This window comes from Selaginella moellendorffii, unplaced genomic scaffold, assembly GCF_000143415.4.
Source record: "Selaginella moellendorffii unplaced genomic scaffold, v1.0 SELMOscaffold_0, whole genome shotgun sequence".
Classification (NCBI taxonomy): Eukaryota; Viridiplantae; Streptophyta; class Lycopodiopsida; order Selaginellales; family Selaginellaceae; genus Selaginella; species Selaginella moellendorffii.
In genome coordinates, this window is record NW_003314261.1 from 4172264 (window position 1) to 4185531 (window position 13268).

A 13268-nucleotide genomic window follows, 5' to 3' on the forward strand; every position below is an offset into this window, starting at 1 on the left:
GAAATCCTTGCAAAATCACCAGATAATTTCAAAGCAACTGCTTGCTTATTTATATCTCCTGGATTTGCGAATGGTGCATCATTCTAAGAAAAAATTAAAAAATTGTTATATTTGTAATAGTTATAAAACTATAATAATAAAAATTTACCTGAAAAGTGATATATTCAGCAATAAAATAGTTTGAAAGAACATCAAAAGTTGCACTTTTACCAGTACCATTAACCGAACCATGGTTTGCATTATAAACTATCACCGTATCAAATATATTTTGTGTTACACCCGCCAAATGGATAAAATCTTTAAATTTTGGTATAGTAATTTTCTCTCTGCATTTTTATTTTCATATATAGAATTATAAGAAATCAACTGTATAAATAATAAAATTACCTATAAATTCCTGGTCCAATCAAAATCAAATATCGTTGTGACGAATTATATGTAATCCAATCAATTGCAGCACTAACAGTATTAAAATTAATATCACCAGCTCTTGGATGAGCATTTGGATCATCCACTGAATAAACATGAAGCACAACTGAATTTGCATCAGCATTTAACAATGATTGATGTCTTCCTTCATATTGTTTGCTTTTGAATGCCTGATGGTTTCCCTCAACAACATATGAAACAAAACCTAAACAAAAAGCAGCAAAAGCGATTGCAACAAGCTTCACCATTCTACTAATCTGAATGCATTTTACAAAATTGGTTTCCTGTTTATATAACAATACTATTTGATATTTTTAATGTTAAGAGTAACAAGATGGTTTTATTTCTATATTTATGTTTATATTTATAACTCTTTTCTGGATGAAAACATCAATTAACACCAGAATTAACTCTTGCACAACCATTTCTGACCATTTCTTGCATCACAATTAAAATACAGAGCTTCAGAGATTATAGTTTTATAACTGCAAGCTTATCTACAGTTTTAATTTCTATTTGCCCAAGAAATCCCTCATGGGATCATCAAAGTGGACCTTCTTCATCTTGTACGCCTCCATATCCTCGGCCGTCACCTCGTCGCTGTAAGTCACATTATACTTCCTCTTGCGCTCGTCCTTCTCCTCGCGCAGCCGCTCGTCCTCCCTCTTGAGCGCCTCCTTGAGCTTCTTCCTGTCAAGCACAACGTCCTCCGCGACCTCTCCCCCCCAGCTCGCCAAGTTCTTCTCCTCAATCACCGGAGCTTTCTCCTGGACGGCCTCCTTCATCTCCATATTCGCTCGCATCAGCTCCGCCGACGCCTCCGCCGCGTCGATCCCCGCCTGGCCGGTGCAGTAGCTGTTCCTGATGAACTGCCGGCAGCACTTGTATCCCCACTGGTGATCCCTCCAGAAGGACCCCCACACCGTGGTGTGGTTGTTTATGAACACGTCCTCCTCGTACTTGCTCTTCGGGACAGCCTTCTCCTGCCCCTTGATCATCCGCCCCGCTCGATCGTACTCCACCTGTCTCTCCGTCTGTCCGAGCAGGAGCTCCGCCGGGAGCTTGTCCGTGGCCGCGGCATTCCCATACTTCTCCATTATGTCCTCCTTGAGCTGCCCCTTGAGCTTCTCCTTCTTGACTTTGAAGTCCCGGTGGAGCAGCTCCGCCTGCGATGGAGCCGCCTGGAGATGGATGTCCTGCCCCTTCTCGTAAGCCTCCCACGCGTGGATGTTGAGCTGCTTGAAGTCCTGCGCCTGGCCGCTGGCCCGGTTCTGGTTGTCGCCCATGTAGAACTTCTCGTTTGGATCGCTGTCCGGAAGGGGATCCTCTCGCATCGACCGCGTCTTGGGATCGTAGTAGGCCGAGTTCACGTCCAAGTTGAGGAGATACTTGGCAACGTCCTCCCTGATACGCAGGTTTCTCACAGTTCCAGTGCTGCCTCCTCCGGTGGTGCGCACTCGCTTCTCCACCTTTGCGAAGTCCATCTGCTTGCTCTCGTCCACCTTGGCCTCGTCCACCTCCGCCTCCTCGTCGCTGTCCGACTCGTCGCTGTCGCCAACTTTCTCTTTCTCATCCGGATTGTTTTGCTTCTGCTCCAGCTTCTTGAGCTGCTGCTCCTTCTGGTACTTGTTGCGCGCCTCGTCCTTCTGCTCCCAGTAGTTTATCACCATCGAGAACGTCTGCGGGTCGTAGCCGTTCCAGCGATCCCTCTTCCCATCGTAGTCCAGCTCGAAAGACTCCACTTTCTCGTCCGGGGCGATGTGTAAGTTGGACCACTTCGCCTGGATCTTCCGGGGCCTGTCCATGCAGCTCTTGACATCGTGCGTTATCGCACCGCAGTTCTGGCAAGCCCCCTTTCGGAATTTGGTGGCCTGGAAGACCTTTGCTCCGCGCTCGTACCAGGCCTTGGTGTAGTTAGGGTCGGATTTCCACTTACGCTGATGCTTGAGACTGGGGCGCTCCGCGTTGAGGTACCACGGCGCCGAGGACATGTACTGCGGGATGTGGGGATTGATCTCCTTCCCATCTTCGTCTACCTCTGCCGGAGCTAGCCCTGCCTTGCGCGCCTCCTCCAGCTCCATCTGCTTGCGGTGATCCTCGCGGGATTTGAAGGCCACGGACGCGGTCGCCATGGTGCAAGATCGCGCTCTCGCCGAGGAGCCCTAGAATTGAGAAACCCTAGAAATGGGGGGACAAATGTTTTGCCCTTTCGCTAAAGCATAAGCCCTAAAGGAATATGCTTGCGCTGGCGAGGCGATGGCGCTCGGCGAAGGCGCCGATCTGGCCAGCTCCTTGCACGCGCTGTAAGTGCATTTCTCTTGAGCTGGAATCGCAAATTTTTCTTTTTCTCATCATGGCTTCTCTCTTTGGCAGGGAATTTCTCATCGGCTGCGTCACAGGTCGCCGAAGATGTGCCAGTGCCACAAACATTCGAGGAAGCTATTGGAGACAAACCTCTCCTCGTAAGATCTTCCTCTCCTTTCTTGTTTCATGAGGAGCATTTCTTCTTTCGTTTTGCTTCTAGACGATCGATTTTAAAAATGCTGTCTCGTCTTCCAGGTTCGCGATTACATCAGGCAGGCCTTGTATCATCCCAAGTTTGGATACTTCTCGTCCAGGCCGGATGTTGTTGGATCTATGCGTGAGCCTCTTGACTTCAGTGGGATAAGCGGTGGTGTTTTTTTTTTCTCGAGTTCTTCTTTCTCTAGGAAAACCTTTCGTGACTAATTTCCGTCCTTTTCTCCAGGACGTTTCGCGTACAGGAAGCATATAGCCGAGCTCTACAAGCAGAATGATATGTCGTGGTTTACTCCAGTGGAACTCTTCCAGGTAAAACAATCGAAGTATCTGCATGACCTTTCTCATCGTTTCCTGTGTTTCTTTTAGCCGTGGTATGGATTTGCTGTCGCGGAGTACATTCTCCAAACCATGAATCCGCAATTTCCCCTGAAAGTAGGAAAGCTTGAAAAGAGAAAAAGCGCGAGATATCTGACAAGCTTGTTTTGTAGATTTACGAGATTGGAGGTGGAACAGGCACTTGCGCGAGCAACGTCCTGGGCTACATCAGGGAGAGGCAAGGCGACGTCTACAACACGATGCATTACACGTAAGTGTTGTGGCAGTGACCTTTGCAAGTTACTGTGCTGATTTCCATGGATTTAGATAGTTCCGTAGATGTCAGCGAGGGCCTGGCGAACAAACAGCGTCACCGTTTATGCGAAGAGGAGGAGCACGGTGACAAGTTCTCGGTGGAATGCCGCAATGCACGCGATAAATCTGGATGGGGTCTGGAAAGCTTTTGTTTTTACTTGCTTTTTAATATCTTCTTTACAGGTGAGCAGGACGAGTCGCCTTGTTACGTCGTCATGCTTGAGGTGGAGCATCTTTGCCAGTATGACCCTCTCTTTCTTGCTTACAAATCTTATTCTCGAAATCCCGGTTATGTCTGCTTCAGTTTGCTACTCGTGTTTTCATGGTTAACCCAGAGTTCTCCTGTACAGGTTTTAGACAACATGCCTCATGATCTCCTGTTCAGGGAGAGCTCCAAATCACCTTGGATGGAAACTTACGTCCAGTATGATTCTAGCGAGTAAGTTATTATCCTTTCTTCCTTTCTTCGCTGATCAGCATTTCCTCTAGATCGAGATTTGTCGAGCATCACAGACCCGTAGAAGACTCGCTGGTTTCTCGCTGCCTTGAGATTCTTGGCAAGGAACGGGATGGCGATAGTGTCGACGTCGTTCGCAAGCTAACTAAGTCAGTGAAGTCGATTTTCTCCAGGGTTCTTCCATCGCCTGAAAAGTGGTGGATACCGACTGGATGCATGGTAATGAGCTCCTTTTCTTGATGGTTTCTCCTTATCAGCTTCTCGTCTCTGGCAGGAACTCCTAGAGTCTCTTCATTACGCACGCCCCAATATGGTGATGGTGGTGTCGGACTTTAGCTTCCTTCCTGAAGTAAAAATTCCTGGACGTGGAGCTCCATTGGTTTCAAGCAAAGTAGGAGTCATTGGTTTTCAATTTTCGATTTTTGACCTTCGTTTTGTAGAAAGATGGTGTAACCACGGACTACTCGTCTTATCTCGATGCAAAGGTTTGGAAAGAATAAAATGTTTTTTTTCTTAAGGAGAGCTTGAATTCAACCACAGGGAGAAGCGGACATATTTTTCCCTACGGACTTTGATCAGCTTCTCATTCTCGACAACGAGTGCGCTATATCGCAATCGGAAGGAAAGATTGTTCCCAACAAATTTGGAGTCTACCGCGGGAGCGCAATCGTAAGTGACAACGTTGCGTCAATGCGATTTCTAACTGTTCTTGCATTTCCATCAGATGAGTTCCAGCAACTTCATGAGCCGCTTTGCGTACGTGAACCAAGTCAAGACCAAGAGTGGCTTTAATCCGTTGCTGGACGAATACAGCAACACAAAAGTCTACCTGAGTGCTCCGGTTCTTAAAGGATAGAGTGTGTCGATTTGCCAAACAGTTTTTCTCTTTTTCCATTGACAATCGCTCACGCTGAGGCTTTAGCTTTACTCGATTGCAAGCGTTGCTGCAACTTTAGAACCTGGAAGACGAGAGAAAAAAAAAGGAGTTTGATTGGAAAAGAAAACGAGAAGAACAAAGATTTTGCAATGCTCTACCTCTTCTCTTTTGGAGCCTTGTTGATCCTCTAGGCTTTTCAATGATCCGTCAAGTCTCCTCCTATGAGGAAAAGAAAAGAGAAAAGAAAAAGTGAGAAGAAAGCTCCGAGCTATGGAGGATGTGCTTGGACTGACAGTTCTCCTGTGATATACTCGATGCGCTTGTTCACGTTGGCCTTGGCTTCCACCAGGTCTTGCTTCACGAGCACTGGTCCAATGAGCTTAAACACATTGGCGTCCTCTTTGAGAAGCTCTAGTTCCTGGGAAGCATGATTCACGAGAAGAAACTTTCAAGTTCTAGAAGAGAAATGCGATTCCTAGGCACGGACCTTGATCACCATCTCATTCTCCCCTTGCTGGATCGTGTACTGCCGCCTCACTTGGTGATTCTTGCTAATGTCTGTATCGCCCGATCGGTCTTGTTAGAGCTGGAATCCCTGCAACAATCGCGATCGCGATCGCCATACCTTTCTGGATCTTGTTGAGCTCCGACGCTCGCAATTCCAGCTGCCGCTGGAGCTCCTTCACCGCGGCCGCCATGCGATTCTCTTCTCCAAGAACTCTGGAGCCCTAAAATATGTTCCCAGGATTTTAGGGTTCTTGGATCTCTTCTCTGGGCTGGAGTGCAGCGCTTCAATCCGGCTCGACGCGGATTCCATGACCGCATTATAGGTAAGCGCGCTCCAGATCTTCTCTCCCGGCGCCAAGAAGAATGGCATTGCCGCCTTCCGGGAGCCTCTGGACTGCGACGAGCAGCGTCTTCGCGTGGCAAATCCAGCAACAAACGGAATTCTGCGCGGAATTTCACGACTGGTAGCAGCAGCAAAGATCCCTCTTCTTCTCCGATCGATCGATCAGGGAAGAAGAATCAAGAACAAGAAAATATTTTCTCTCGGCCCAATGGAGGAGGTGCTGCGCGCGCCGTCCTTCCTCATTGACGACGGGCTGTGGAACAAGCTCAACACGGAGCTCCGCGCGGCGTGTCACTGGTGCACGCACCACCACACCACCACTCCAGCCGAGGCGGCCAAGCAGCTGGAGCGTGGTGAGGGCTGGCCTCGCGACTGGATCTCCAGGAAGGTGAAGAACTCCACCCGGCAATTCGGCGGCCTCTTCATCTGCCCGGCGCCCGACTGCTCGGGCCACTCCAACACCAAGGGGGAGCGCCGGAGGCGGTGGTTTTGCCGGTTTTGCATCAATCGCCACCTCAACGTGGATCTCAAGAGCTTCTTCCAGCTTGACGAGATCCAGGGGAAGTGGATCCAGATACCAAATCTCTACTGCTGGCACTGCCGAGCCAAGACCGGGGAGGCGATGTGCGTGAATTGTCCACAGAAGAACGCCAAGAGGCCCAAGCGCGCGAGGGACTCGTCCGCCACCACTGCTCTTGGGCTGCCCCGGACCTTGCTCGCGTCTCCACAGCTCGGGAATGGGATGGCCATGCTCGGAGGATCCGGGGACGTGCACTACGATGGAGTGAATGGTGATGCCAAGCAGCCGGAAGGTGTCGATGTGGATGAAAGTAGCTTCCAGGCCGAGGTTCACCCAAACTTGGCGCTCTCGCAGCCGACTCCCACCATGGCCGATCTTCGCTTCTTGGCTGGCGCTGGGCCGAGCCATCAGAGAGGTTTTTTTCCGGAAAAGGCAGGTATTGTTTCGCGACTGGATCTTGTTTCTTACTCACCTTGTTTTTTTTTTCTCCAGGCTCTCCTTGGTCGCGACGCGTTATCAGTTGTTCCAAATCTCATAGAGTTCTTGAACAACTCTACGACACCTTTTCATGCCACTTGTGAGAGCACCATCTGGTGACTTCGTGTAAGTTCTCTCCCGGTACTGATGCGGGGTTTTACTTATATCAGTGGAGGCAAGGAGGCATTTGCTGGAATCAGGCTTCCAGCAGCTGAACGAGTGTGAAGAGTGGGAGTTACAGCCAGGTGGTCGCTATTTCTTCACGCGAAATATGTCCTCGATATTTGCTTTCGCCATTGGTCGGAAGTACGCATCTTCTTCTCATCTTTGTTCCTTTTCCATTTACTAATGCATGGCTTGATGTCAATGTGCAGGTATAAACCCGGTGGTGGCTTTCATGTATTGGCTGCTCATACAGATAGTCCCTGTCCAAAGCTTAAACCAGTATCTGCGGCTACTAAAGGTGGTTTTCTACGTGTTAGAGTCCAAGCTTATGGGACTGGACTATGGAATACCTGGTTTGACAGGGATTTAAGTGTCGCCGGGCGGGTTTTACGTAGAACAAAAAATGGAGAGCTTATTCATGATCTTGTTCGTGTTCGAAGGCCAATATTGCGGATCCCGAGTTTGGCGTTTCATATGGACAGGTCTGTCTCGCCTTTCTTGACACTCTTGCTCAAACTATTTTCTCTACAGGTCAGACAGTATGAAGCAAGATTTGGAGTCCCAACTAGCTCCAGTCCTTGCTACTCAAATTGAAGCAGAACTGGCTGTTTCTTGTGACTCGGAGTCGCCGGGTGAACATGAAGGAAACCAAAGCAACGACGTCCACCACCCTCTTCTTTTGCAGGTAACTCTTTGCCCTGGCATTCAGCCAGTCACACTTTTTCAGGTGCTCGCAGACGAGCTTCACTGCGATGTCAGTGAAATCGCGGATTTTGAGCTGAGCATTTACGACACTCAGCCTGCATGCATCGGAGGTGCTCGTCAAGAGTTTGTGTTTTCGGGAAGGCTGGACAACCTGGCGTCGGCGTTCTGCGCTCTCTGGGCTCTGCTGGATACGTCTTCTGAACCGCTGTCGATGCTGGATGAGGATTACATCCGCATGGTTGCACTTTTCGACAATGGAGAGGTATTGTTTTTGTAATTTGTTTTTTCGAACTTTGACTTTACATGGGAGATTTCAGGTTGGATCAGAAGCCGTTCAAGGAGCTGGTCCACAGACCATGTTCCAGGCCATGATGAGGATATCACGATGGCTGGCTCGCGGTTCTACAAGCGAAGGCGTTGTAGAGCGAGCAATCCGACGCTCGTTTGTTGGTACGCATCATACAGAGTCTGAGGAAGGATTGTGTTTAACTTTTTGTTCTTTTCTTTTCCTTGTGTTGTGTGGCAGTATCTGCAGACATGGCTCATGCTTTGCATCCCAACAATGCCGAGAATGATGTGGAGCACAACCAGCCAAAACTCCACGACGGTCTCGTAATCAAACACAATGTAACACAGAACAATGCGACAGACGCGATCTCTGCGTTTCTGTTCAAGGAGGTCGCCAAGCGGAATTGTATTCCGACACAGGTCAGCCTCGACTCGTCCACGCTCTGTGTCTCTCATTTTTAACGCTTTCTCTTGCGCGCAGAACTATTCCGTGGTCAGTGACGTTGGATGCTGCTCGACCATCGATTCAGTGCTGGCGGCAGGATATGGCATCCGTTTGGTGGATTGCGGTCTTCCACAGCTCGCGATGCACAGGTTTGCTCCATGATTGGGAATTATATCTTTCGCGCTGGCTGACTCTCTGGGGGCTTTGCAGCGTGCGAGAGATGTGCGGCACGGAAGATATTGACGCCGCCTTCCGCCACTTCCGAGCTTTCTTCCAAGAGATCGCTTCTCTCGACGATCAGCTCCGAGTGGACGCCTGAGAAATAGCCGGCGAGACGTACCAACGTGGGACGCCATCATCATTCTCAGCTTCTTGAGAGGTAAAAAAAAACTCTTCCTCTCTCCGAAACTCCGAGCGTTTCTCTTTTTTTTTCTTTCTCGTCTTTCGTCTTTCGTCTCTCTTTTTCTCACCATAGTCGTCTTTCTCTCCACATAAGCTGTGTACTACTGATAAGCGTCACAGGTATGACATAAGCATGGCCGTTAGCTATGCGCTTGTCATGTCCTTACACGATTCTTTTCCTCTCTTTTTGCTCTCACTCCGGCCTGGCGTCCTTGTGATTCTTCCGTATGTCTACTCCTGACGCAAGACTGGACGACAAAGTGTAACGCGCAGAGACGCGACGCGAGCATTCGTCCAGCCTCTGTCGCAAGGACTCGTCCAAGCTAAGCATCTCGAGCTTGCTACAGGGATAACCGCGCAAGAGAGAGAGAGAGAGAGAGAGAGAGACCCCGTTCAAAGCTAGATCGAGAGAGTGACTTCCAAGAGAGAAACGAAACAACCAACTATGGGGAATTGTTGTCGATCATGGAATCTTGAGCTCCATGTCTCTAGACTATTGCATCACAAGCCAAGTTTAATCGAATTTATTTTGCTAGTAGACCCCTCTCTGGCTGGATGGAGGATGGAAGATGGAAACGATGGAAGTTGGAGCTTCAACATCAAACACACTGGACAGTTCCTCCTTGTACAAACAAACAACAAACCCCTTCAAAGTTGCGTATGTGAAATGATGCGTGCACGCCATGCATGGCATCATCAGCAGCCCATGATGCCATCTCAAAGGCGTGGGGTCTCTTCACTCTCTTTTCTCCTCCATTTTAGCACCACACCACACAATCTAAAAGCTATGCTGCCATTCATTCTTTCGCCCATGCCCATGCCCACCACCTTTTCTCTCTCTCGTACGGTACTGGGGGCATCTTGTCGCATATACCCCCACGCGGACGGTGCACGCTTTTATAATTTCACCATGGCCCACGTTGGCTCCAGTTATTATATGCGCGAATGCAAACAAACAATTAAGCTTCTCCAGCTTTGATCAATCTATGTGTATTCTAGAACATCCTATTCTTCTTGTAGCATCTTCGCGACGAATCTCCTGCTCGCCCCCGCAATTGCCTTGCTTGTAATCAAAGGGGCCGGTGTTTACATCAATCGCTTGGATCTGTCATGCTCAGCCGACACATTTTTCTTCTTCTTCTTCTTCTTCTTTTTCGCGAGCTTGTCATCGAGAACTCCAGAGAGGAATAAGCCCACACTACTTATAGATGGAATAATCCACCTTCGAGTAGTGTGTGCCAATCCTTCCTTTCGTCTCGTCTCTGTCAACGTCGCGCTGGAGCGGAAAAACTATATGCACAAGAGAGAATGATCGTCGAGAGTGATTATCTACGCAACGAAAGAGAGAGAGAGAGGAAAAGAAAATGCTGCTTACCCGGTTAAATAGCTCGCGGATCAATCAATCAGCAAAGAGATGATCGCCTTTAATGGAGTATGTATATAAATCCGGTGGTCTCGTGTTCTTCCTTTAGGCATTTTTCCTGGCACTCGGGTAATATCCCCCTCCTCCCCCAGCTCTCCACGAATCAACCCATTCCTCCTCCATGCTCTTTCTCTCTGACTCGAGCCTTGCTAGATTCAATGCCGCTGCTGCTGCTGCTGTCCGTTTGCGTCATTTAATCTTCTGCGAGAAGACAGAAGACGAATATTAAAAAAGTATCGTCGATCGCGAGCAAGCAATTCTTTCTCTCCCAGTCTCCCAAAGTACGAAAGACTCGAACAATTCATAGTAGAATTCATCACTCCACCTCTTCCCTCTCTTCTAGTTCTTCCCCTCTATCTAGCCATGGGAAGGCAGCCATGCTGTGAGAAAGTAGGACTTAAAAAGGGGCCATGGACTGCAGAGGAGGACAGGAAGCTCATACACTACATCACCAGCCATGGGCACGGATGCTGGCGTGCAGTTCCTAAGCTAGCTGGTAAGCAAAGAAGGCATTGCCAAGAGAAAAAGGAACAAAACCTTACCTCTTTGTAGTTGAATTGATCGATCTCTCATCTCTCACTCGACGAAATTCGCAGGACTCCTACGCTGCGGAAAGAGCTGCCGCTTGCGGTGGACGAATTATCTCCGCCCCGATCTCAAACGCGGTGTTCTCACGGAGCAAGAGGAGCAGATGATCATCGATCTGCACGCTGTCATGGGAAACAGGTACCATCTATCAGGAGAAATCCAAAAACGAGCTTTGGAAAGCATAGTCACCGGTTGGCATGAAATTTTGTGTCTCAGGTGGTCTCGCATTGCGGCACAGCTCCCCGGCCGGACGGACAACGAGATCAAAAACTACTGGAACACCAGGATCAAGAAGAAGCTCCGGCAGATGGGGATCGATCCAATGACTCATCAGGCCATCAGCAGCAGCACCGCCAGCGGCCTGAGCTGCGTCACCGAGGAGGCGTCGCAGGCGGCGTCGCCATCCTCGTCCACACCTGCGACCATCCAATTCACCAGCAGTCAGCAAGCGCAGGAGAACTTAGCGGAGACCATGATGAACCTGCTCGTCCAGGAGATGCCAGGCGCTGACACCTCCGCTCACGAGTATCTGGTCGTGCCACCCTCCTCGTCCGCTTCCTCTTCTTCTTCCTCCGGGAGTTCCTGGCAGCAACTGGCAATGCTCATGCCTCCCCCTCGCTTCCCGCAGCCAGAGGCCGCAGCACAGCTCCCGTGCTGTCTCCAAAAGCAGGAGACGGACTCCAGCGAGCAGCAGCAGCAGCAGCAGCAGCAATCCACGAGTACGACTGTTGCATGCGTGAAGCGGGAAGTGTCATCGTCGCCGTCCCTGTGGGAGATCATCAACGGCCCCAGCAGCTTCCTCGACGACGAGTCGGCCTGCTCGCCGAGTTACTTCCAGCAATGGAGCCACCCTGGTGCTGCTCAGCACCCCGTGACCGTTGCCAATGCCTCCAGTTCACATGATCCCTGGCGTTCGCACCCAGCTTTTGTTGAAAGCCAGCACCAGCCTCAAGAGGAAGGCGTCCGCTACCCACACTCTTGCCAAGAGGAGCTCCAGAGGCTGGCTGCCATCCTCGATGACATGTAAAACCGCTTCTAATTCCACCACCACTTGATTTATTTTTTTTCTGTCTTTCTTTTCTCGTCCCCGCTGCACGGCTCAGTTCGATGCTGTTTCTGTCCACAGTCGGTCGTCGATTCTGTCACCAGGCGTCGTCTTACGCACACGCCCCTGACTTGAAAGTTTGAATCTTCGACAGTGTACCCGTTGTACAATAGTCCGTGACAGGATCATCTTGAATAACGAAGCAGTAAAGCTCTCCCACCTGCGGTACAAAAAGTTCTGTTATTTACTCGCCTGGAGAATGGAGTTAACGAAAAACTTTGCTGCCAGCCTTGAAAAGAAAAGCGGTGATAAATACAAATTCACAAGTACCCAGCTCGACAGCATAAAAACCGGTACCTGATAACGTGAGTAAAATGCATGCGCTGCGCCGTGTTATGTGGACATCATGAGCTAAAAAGCTTCTTTCTTGCACTCGACTTGGAACCAGTTCAACAGCGCAGCGCTTAAAAACTCCTGCTCGTTTCCTGAACATCACGTTGGCAGAGTCAAGCCAAAAAAAGTAGGAAAAAAATTCACAGGAGCAAGTCTACTTGCGGGCTGCAATGAAAAAAGAAAAAAAAAATTTGCCGAAGTTACAATCCAACCTGGTGTGTGTAAACATGGTTAACGACTTCTTTTGGTATAATAGCTCATCAGGCAGAGGCAAAGAAACATTAAACTTGACGTAGGATGCTTACCAAATGGCGAGAATCATCTTTGACACAGAGTCATGTCCCGCGGCCTGAAGCTCTTGCTTTTTATGTTCACGCTGAGGCAATGGCAACAGAAAACCAAGAGACAAACACCTGGAACAACAAAATAGAAAATTCAGTTCTGCAAAACATTAGCTTTAATCACTTCTGTTTTTCTTGTTCCAGGACGGGATCAGCAAAATTCCTGCTTAGCCTGTGAGAAATGAATTTTTGATTTGACGAGCAATCCACTGGCGAATCCTCCTTTACAGTGGGGTCGCAGTGCGGAAGAATCGAACTGTGAAAAGAAATAAAACTCGTGCATAGCATGAAAAAAAAGGGGGAAGAATTCTCATTCTCACTTACATGCAGGTAGAATAATAATCATAAGATTTTTCCAGTTTCCTTACGAGCATCAACTCGGCAACTATTCACTTGAACGTGGTGATAGCCTAAAGAAAATACTTACAACAATACTTACTTCGTCCTACTTCATGTACCAGCAACCTCCAACTGGGTTCAAACGAATCTCCATTGCGACTGTTCCCCTGAATCAAAACGAGATCAAGAAAGAAAATTTGCGACTAGAGCTTACATGATTCAGTCAAGATCCTCTCTCGCTCCCATCCCGATCATCCTCAAAGCCAGACACCATGCATTTCCGAAGAGACTGGAAACTTCTCCACTTCGTTCTGAGCTTGCGCCACAGCGAATTGTCCTGCTCGATCTGCTACACTCTCGACCGCCAAACCCTA

The 13268-nt window shown here is 49.0% G+C and overlaps 6 protein-coding genes across 11 annotated transcripts; 3 read left to right on the forward strand and 3 right to left on the reverse strand.

The window, feature by feature from the left end:
- Nucleotides 1–835: 835 nt before the first annotated feature.
- Nucleotides 836–2612, reverse strand: LOC9641963 (pre-mRNA-splicing factor SLU7). The gene has a single exon (XM_002961030.2). The coding sequence runs from the start codon at nt 2559–2561 to the stop codon at nt 942–944; it is 1620 nt and encodes a 539-aa protein (XP_002961076.1). The 5' UTR covers nt 2562–2612; the 3' UTR covers nt 836–941.
- Nucleotides 2613–2655: 43 nt separating this feature from the next.
- LOC9632228 lies at nt 2656–5068 on the forward strand. 3 transcript variants are annotated; one of them, XM_002960381.2, is made up of 14 exons: nt 2656–2732; nt 2803–2891; nt 2989–3103; nt 3176–3258; nt 3316–3381; nt 3438–3535; nt 3596–3714; nt 3763–3803; nt 3930–4018; nt 4069–4255; nt 4311–4427; nt 4477–4521; nt 4577–4705; nt 4761–5068. In XM_002960381.2, the coding sequence occupies exons 1-14, from the start codon at nt 2666–2668 to the stop codon at nt 4890–4892; spliced, it is 1377 nt and encodes a 458-aa protein (XP_002960427.2). In that variant the 5' UTR covers nt 2656–2665; the 3' UTR covers nt 4893–5068. The 3 variants fall into 3 exon arrangements, with proteins under 3 accessions (XP_002960427.2, XP_024524766.1, XP_024524771.1); XM_024668998.1 differs by having other exon boundaries at nt 2989–3100; XM_024669003.1 differs by having other exon boundaries at nt 2989–3070.
- On the reverse strand, nt 4736–5660 carry LOC9632229 (prefoldin subunit 6). The gene is made up of 5 exons (XM_002961031.2): nt 5539–5660; nt 5401–5471; nt 5207–5331; nt 5072–5132; nt 4736–4995 (listed from the first exon to the last, which is right to left on the reverse strand). Exons 1-5 carry the CDS (start codon nt 5609–5611, stop codon nt 4942–4944), a joined length of 384 nt encoding a protein of 127 aa, XP_002961077.2. The 5' UTR covers nt 5612–5660; the 3' UTR covers nt 4736–4941.
- Nucleotides 5661–5669: 9 nt separating this feature from the next.
- On the forward strand, nt 5670–9748 carry LOC9641964 (probable aspartyl aminopeptidase). Of its 2 annotated transcripts, XR_002991666.1 has the most exons (11): nt 5670–6715; nt 6776–6860; nt 6931–7066; nt 7135–7407; nt 7457–7610; nt 7653–7892; nt 7948–8080; nt 8157–8338; nt 8400–8512; nt 8574–8742; nt 9305–9748. XR_002991666.1 is itself a non-coding variant. In XM_024668945.1 (10 exons), the coding sequence occupies exons 1-10, from the start codon at nt 5972–5974 to the stop codon at nt 8680–8682; spliced, it is 2169 nt and encodes a 722-aa protein (XP_024524713.1). In that variant the 5' UTR covers nt 5670–5971; the 3' UTR covers nt 8683–9303. The 2 variants fall into 2 exon arrangements, 1 of the variants encoding a protein (XP_024524713.1); XM_024668945.1 differs by lacking the exon at nt 9305–9748 and having other exon boundaries at nt 8574–9303.
- A 398-nt stretch (nt 9749–10146) lies between these two features.
- On the forward strand, nt 10147–11803 carry LOC9632230 (transcription factor MYB20). The gene is made up of 3 exons (XM_002960383.2): nt 10147–10684; nt 10785–10914; nt 10993–11803. Exons 1-3 carry the CDS (start codon nt 10552–10554, stop codon nt 11801–11803), a joined length of 1074 nt encoding a protein of 357 aa, XP_002960429.2. The 5' UTR covers nt 10147–10551.
- LOC112344379 lies at nt 11671–13235 on the reverse strand. Of its 3 annotated transcripts, none has more exons than XM_024669009.1 (6): nt 12995–13235; nt 12880–12940; nt 12680–12811; nt 12520–12627; nt 12179–12306; nt 11671–12110 (listed from the first exon to the last, which is right to left on the reverse strand). In XM_024669009.1, the coding sequence occupies exons 2-6, from the start codon at nt 12927–12929 to the stop codon at nt 12007–12009; spliced, it is 522 nt and encodes a 173-aa protein (XP_024524777.1). In that variant the 5' UTR covers nt 12930–12940; nt 12995–13235; the 3' UTR covers nt 11671–12006. The 3 variants fall into 3 exon arrangements, with proteins under 3 accessions (XP_024524777.1, XP_024524780.1, XP_024524784.1); XM_024669012.1 differs by having other exon boundaries at nt 12880–12947; nt 12995–13059; XM_024669016.1 differs by having other exon boundaries at nt 11671–12041; nt 12880–13059.
- Nucleotides 13236–13268: the final 33 nt, after the last annotated feature.

What these genes read in the sequence shown, in the direction of transcription:
- LOC9641963 (XM_002961030.2), bottom strand. Translation starts at nt 2,561, where the DNA reads ATGGCGACCGCGTCCGTGGCCTTCAAATCCCGCGAGGATCACCGCAAG.
- LOC9641964 (XM_024668945.1), top strand. Translation starts at nt 5,972, where the DNA reads ATGGAGGAGGTGCTGCGCGCGCCGTCCTTCCTCATTGACGACGGGCTG. An exon ending in GAGGTTTTTTTCCGGAAAAG is followed by an intron (nt 6,716 to 6,775) that starts GCAGGTATTGTT and finishes TTTTTTCTCCAG; the next exon opens with GCTCTCCTTGGTCGCGACGC. An exon ending in GGAATTGTATTCCGACACAG is followed by an intron (nt 8,339 to 8,399) that starts GTCAGCCTCGAC and finishes TCTTGCGCGCAG; the next exon opens with AACTATTCCGTGGTCAGTGA.
- LOC9632229 (XM_002961031.2), bottom strand. Translation starts at nt 5,611, where the DNA reads ATGGCGGCCGCGGTGAAGGAGCTCCAGCGGCAGCTGGAATTGCGAGCG. An exon ending in AGAATGAGATGGTGATCAAG is followed by an intron (nt 5,332 to 5,400) that starts GTCCGTGCCTAG and finishes CATGCTTCCCAG; the next exon opens with GAACTAGAGCTTCTCAAAGA. An exon ending in GAGTATATCACAGGAGAACT is followed by an intron (nt 5,133 to 5,206) that starts GTCAGTCCAAGC and finishes TTTTCCTCATAG; the next exon opens with GAGGAGACTTGACGGATCAT.
- LOC9632228 (XM_002960381.2), top strand. Translation starts at nt 2,666, where the DNA reads ATGCTTGCGCTGGCGAGGCGATGGCGCTCGGCGAAGGCGCCGATCTGG. An exon ending in CTCCAGTGGAACTCTTCCAG is followed by an intron (nt 3,259 to 3,315) that starts GTAAAACAATCG and finishes TGTTTCTTTTAG; the next exon opens with CCGTGGTATGGATTTGCTGT. An exon ending in CTCCATTGGTTTCAAGCAAA is followed by an intron (nt 4,428 to 4,476) that starts GTAGGAGTCATT and finishes TTCGTTTTGTAG; the next exon opens with AAAGATGGTGTAACCACGGA.
- LOC9632230 (XM_002960383.2), top strand. Translation starts at nt 10,552, where the DNA reads ATGGGAAGGCAGCCATGCTGTGAGAAAGTAGGACTTAAAAAGGGGCCA. An exon ending in TGCAGTTCCTAAGCTAGCTG is followed by an intron (nt 10,685 to 10,784) that starts GTAAGCAAAGAA and finishes CGAAATTCGCAG; the next exon opens with GACTCCTACGCTGCGGAAAG. An exon ending in CACGCTGTCATGGGAAACAG is followed by an intron (nt 10,915 to 10,992) that starts GTACCATCTATC and finishes TTTGTGTCTCAG; the next exon opens with GTGGTCTCGCATTGCGGCAC.
- LOC112344379 (XM_024669009.1), bottom strand. Translation starts at nt 12,929, where the DNA reads ATGCTCGTAAGGAAACTGGAAAAATCTTATGATTATTATTCTACCTGC. An exon ending in GATTATTATTCTACCTGCAT is followed by an intron (nt 12,812 to 12,879) that starts GTAAGTGAGAAT and finishes TTCTTTTCACAG; the next exon opens with TTCGATTCTTCCGCACTGCG. An exon ending in AAGATGATTCTCGCCATTTG is followed by an intron (nt 12,307 to 12,519) that starts GTAAGCATCCTA and finishes CGTGATGTTCAG; the next exon opens with GAAACGAGCAGGAGTTTTTA.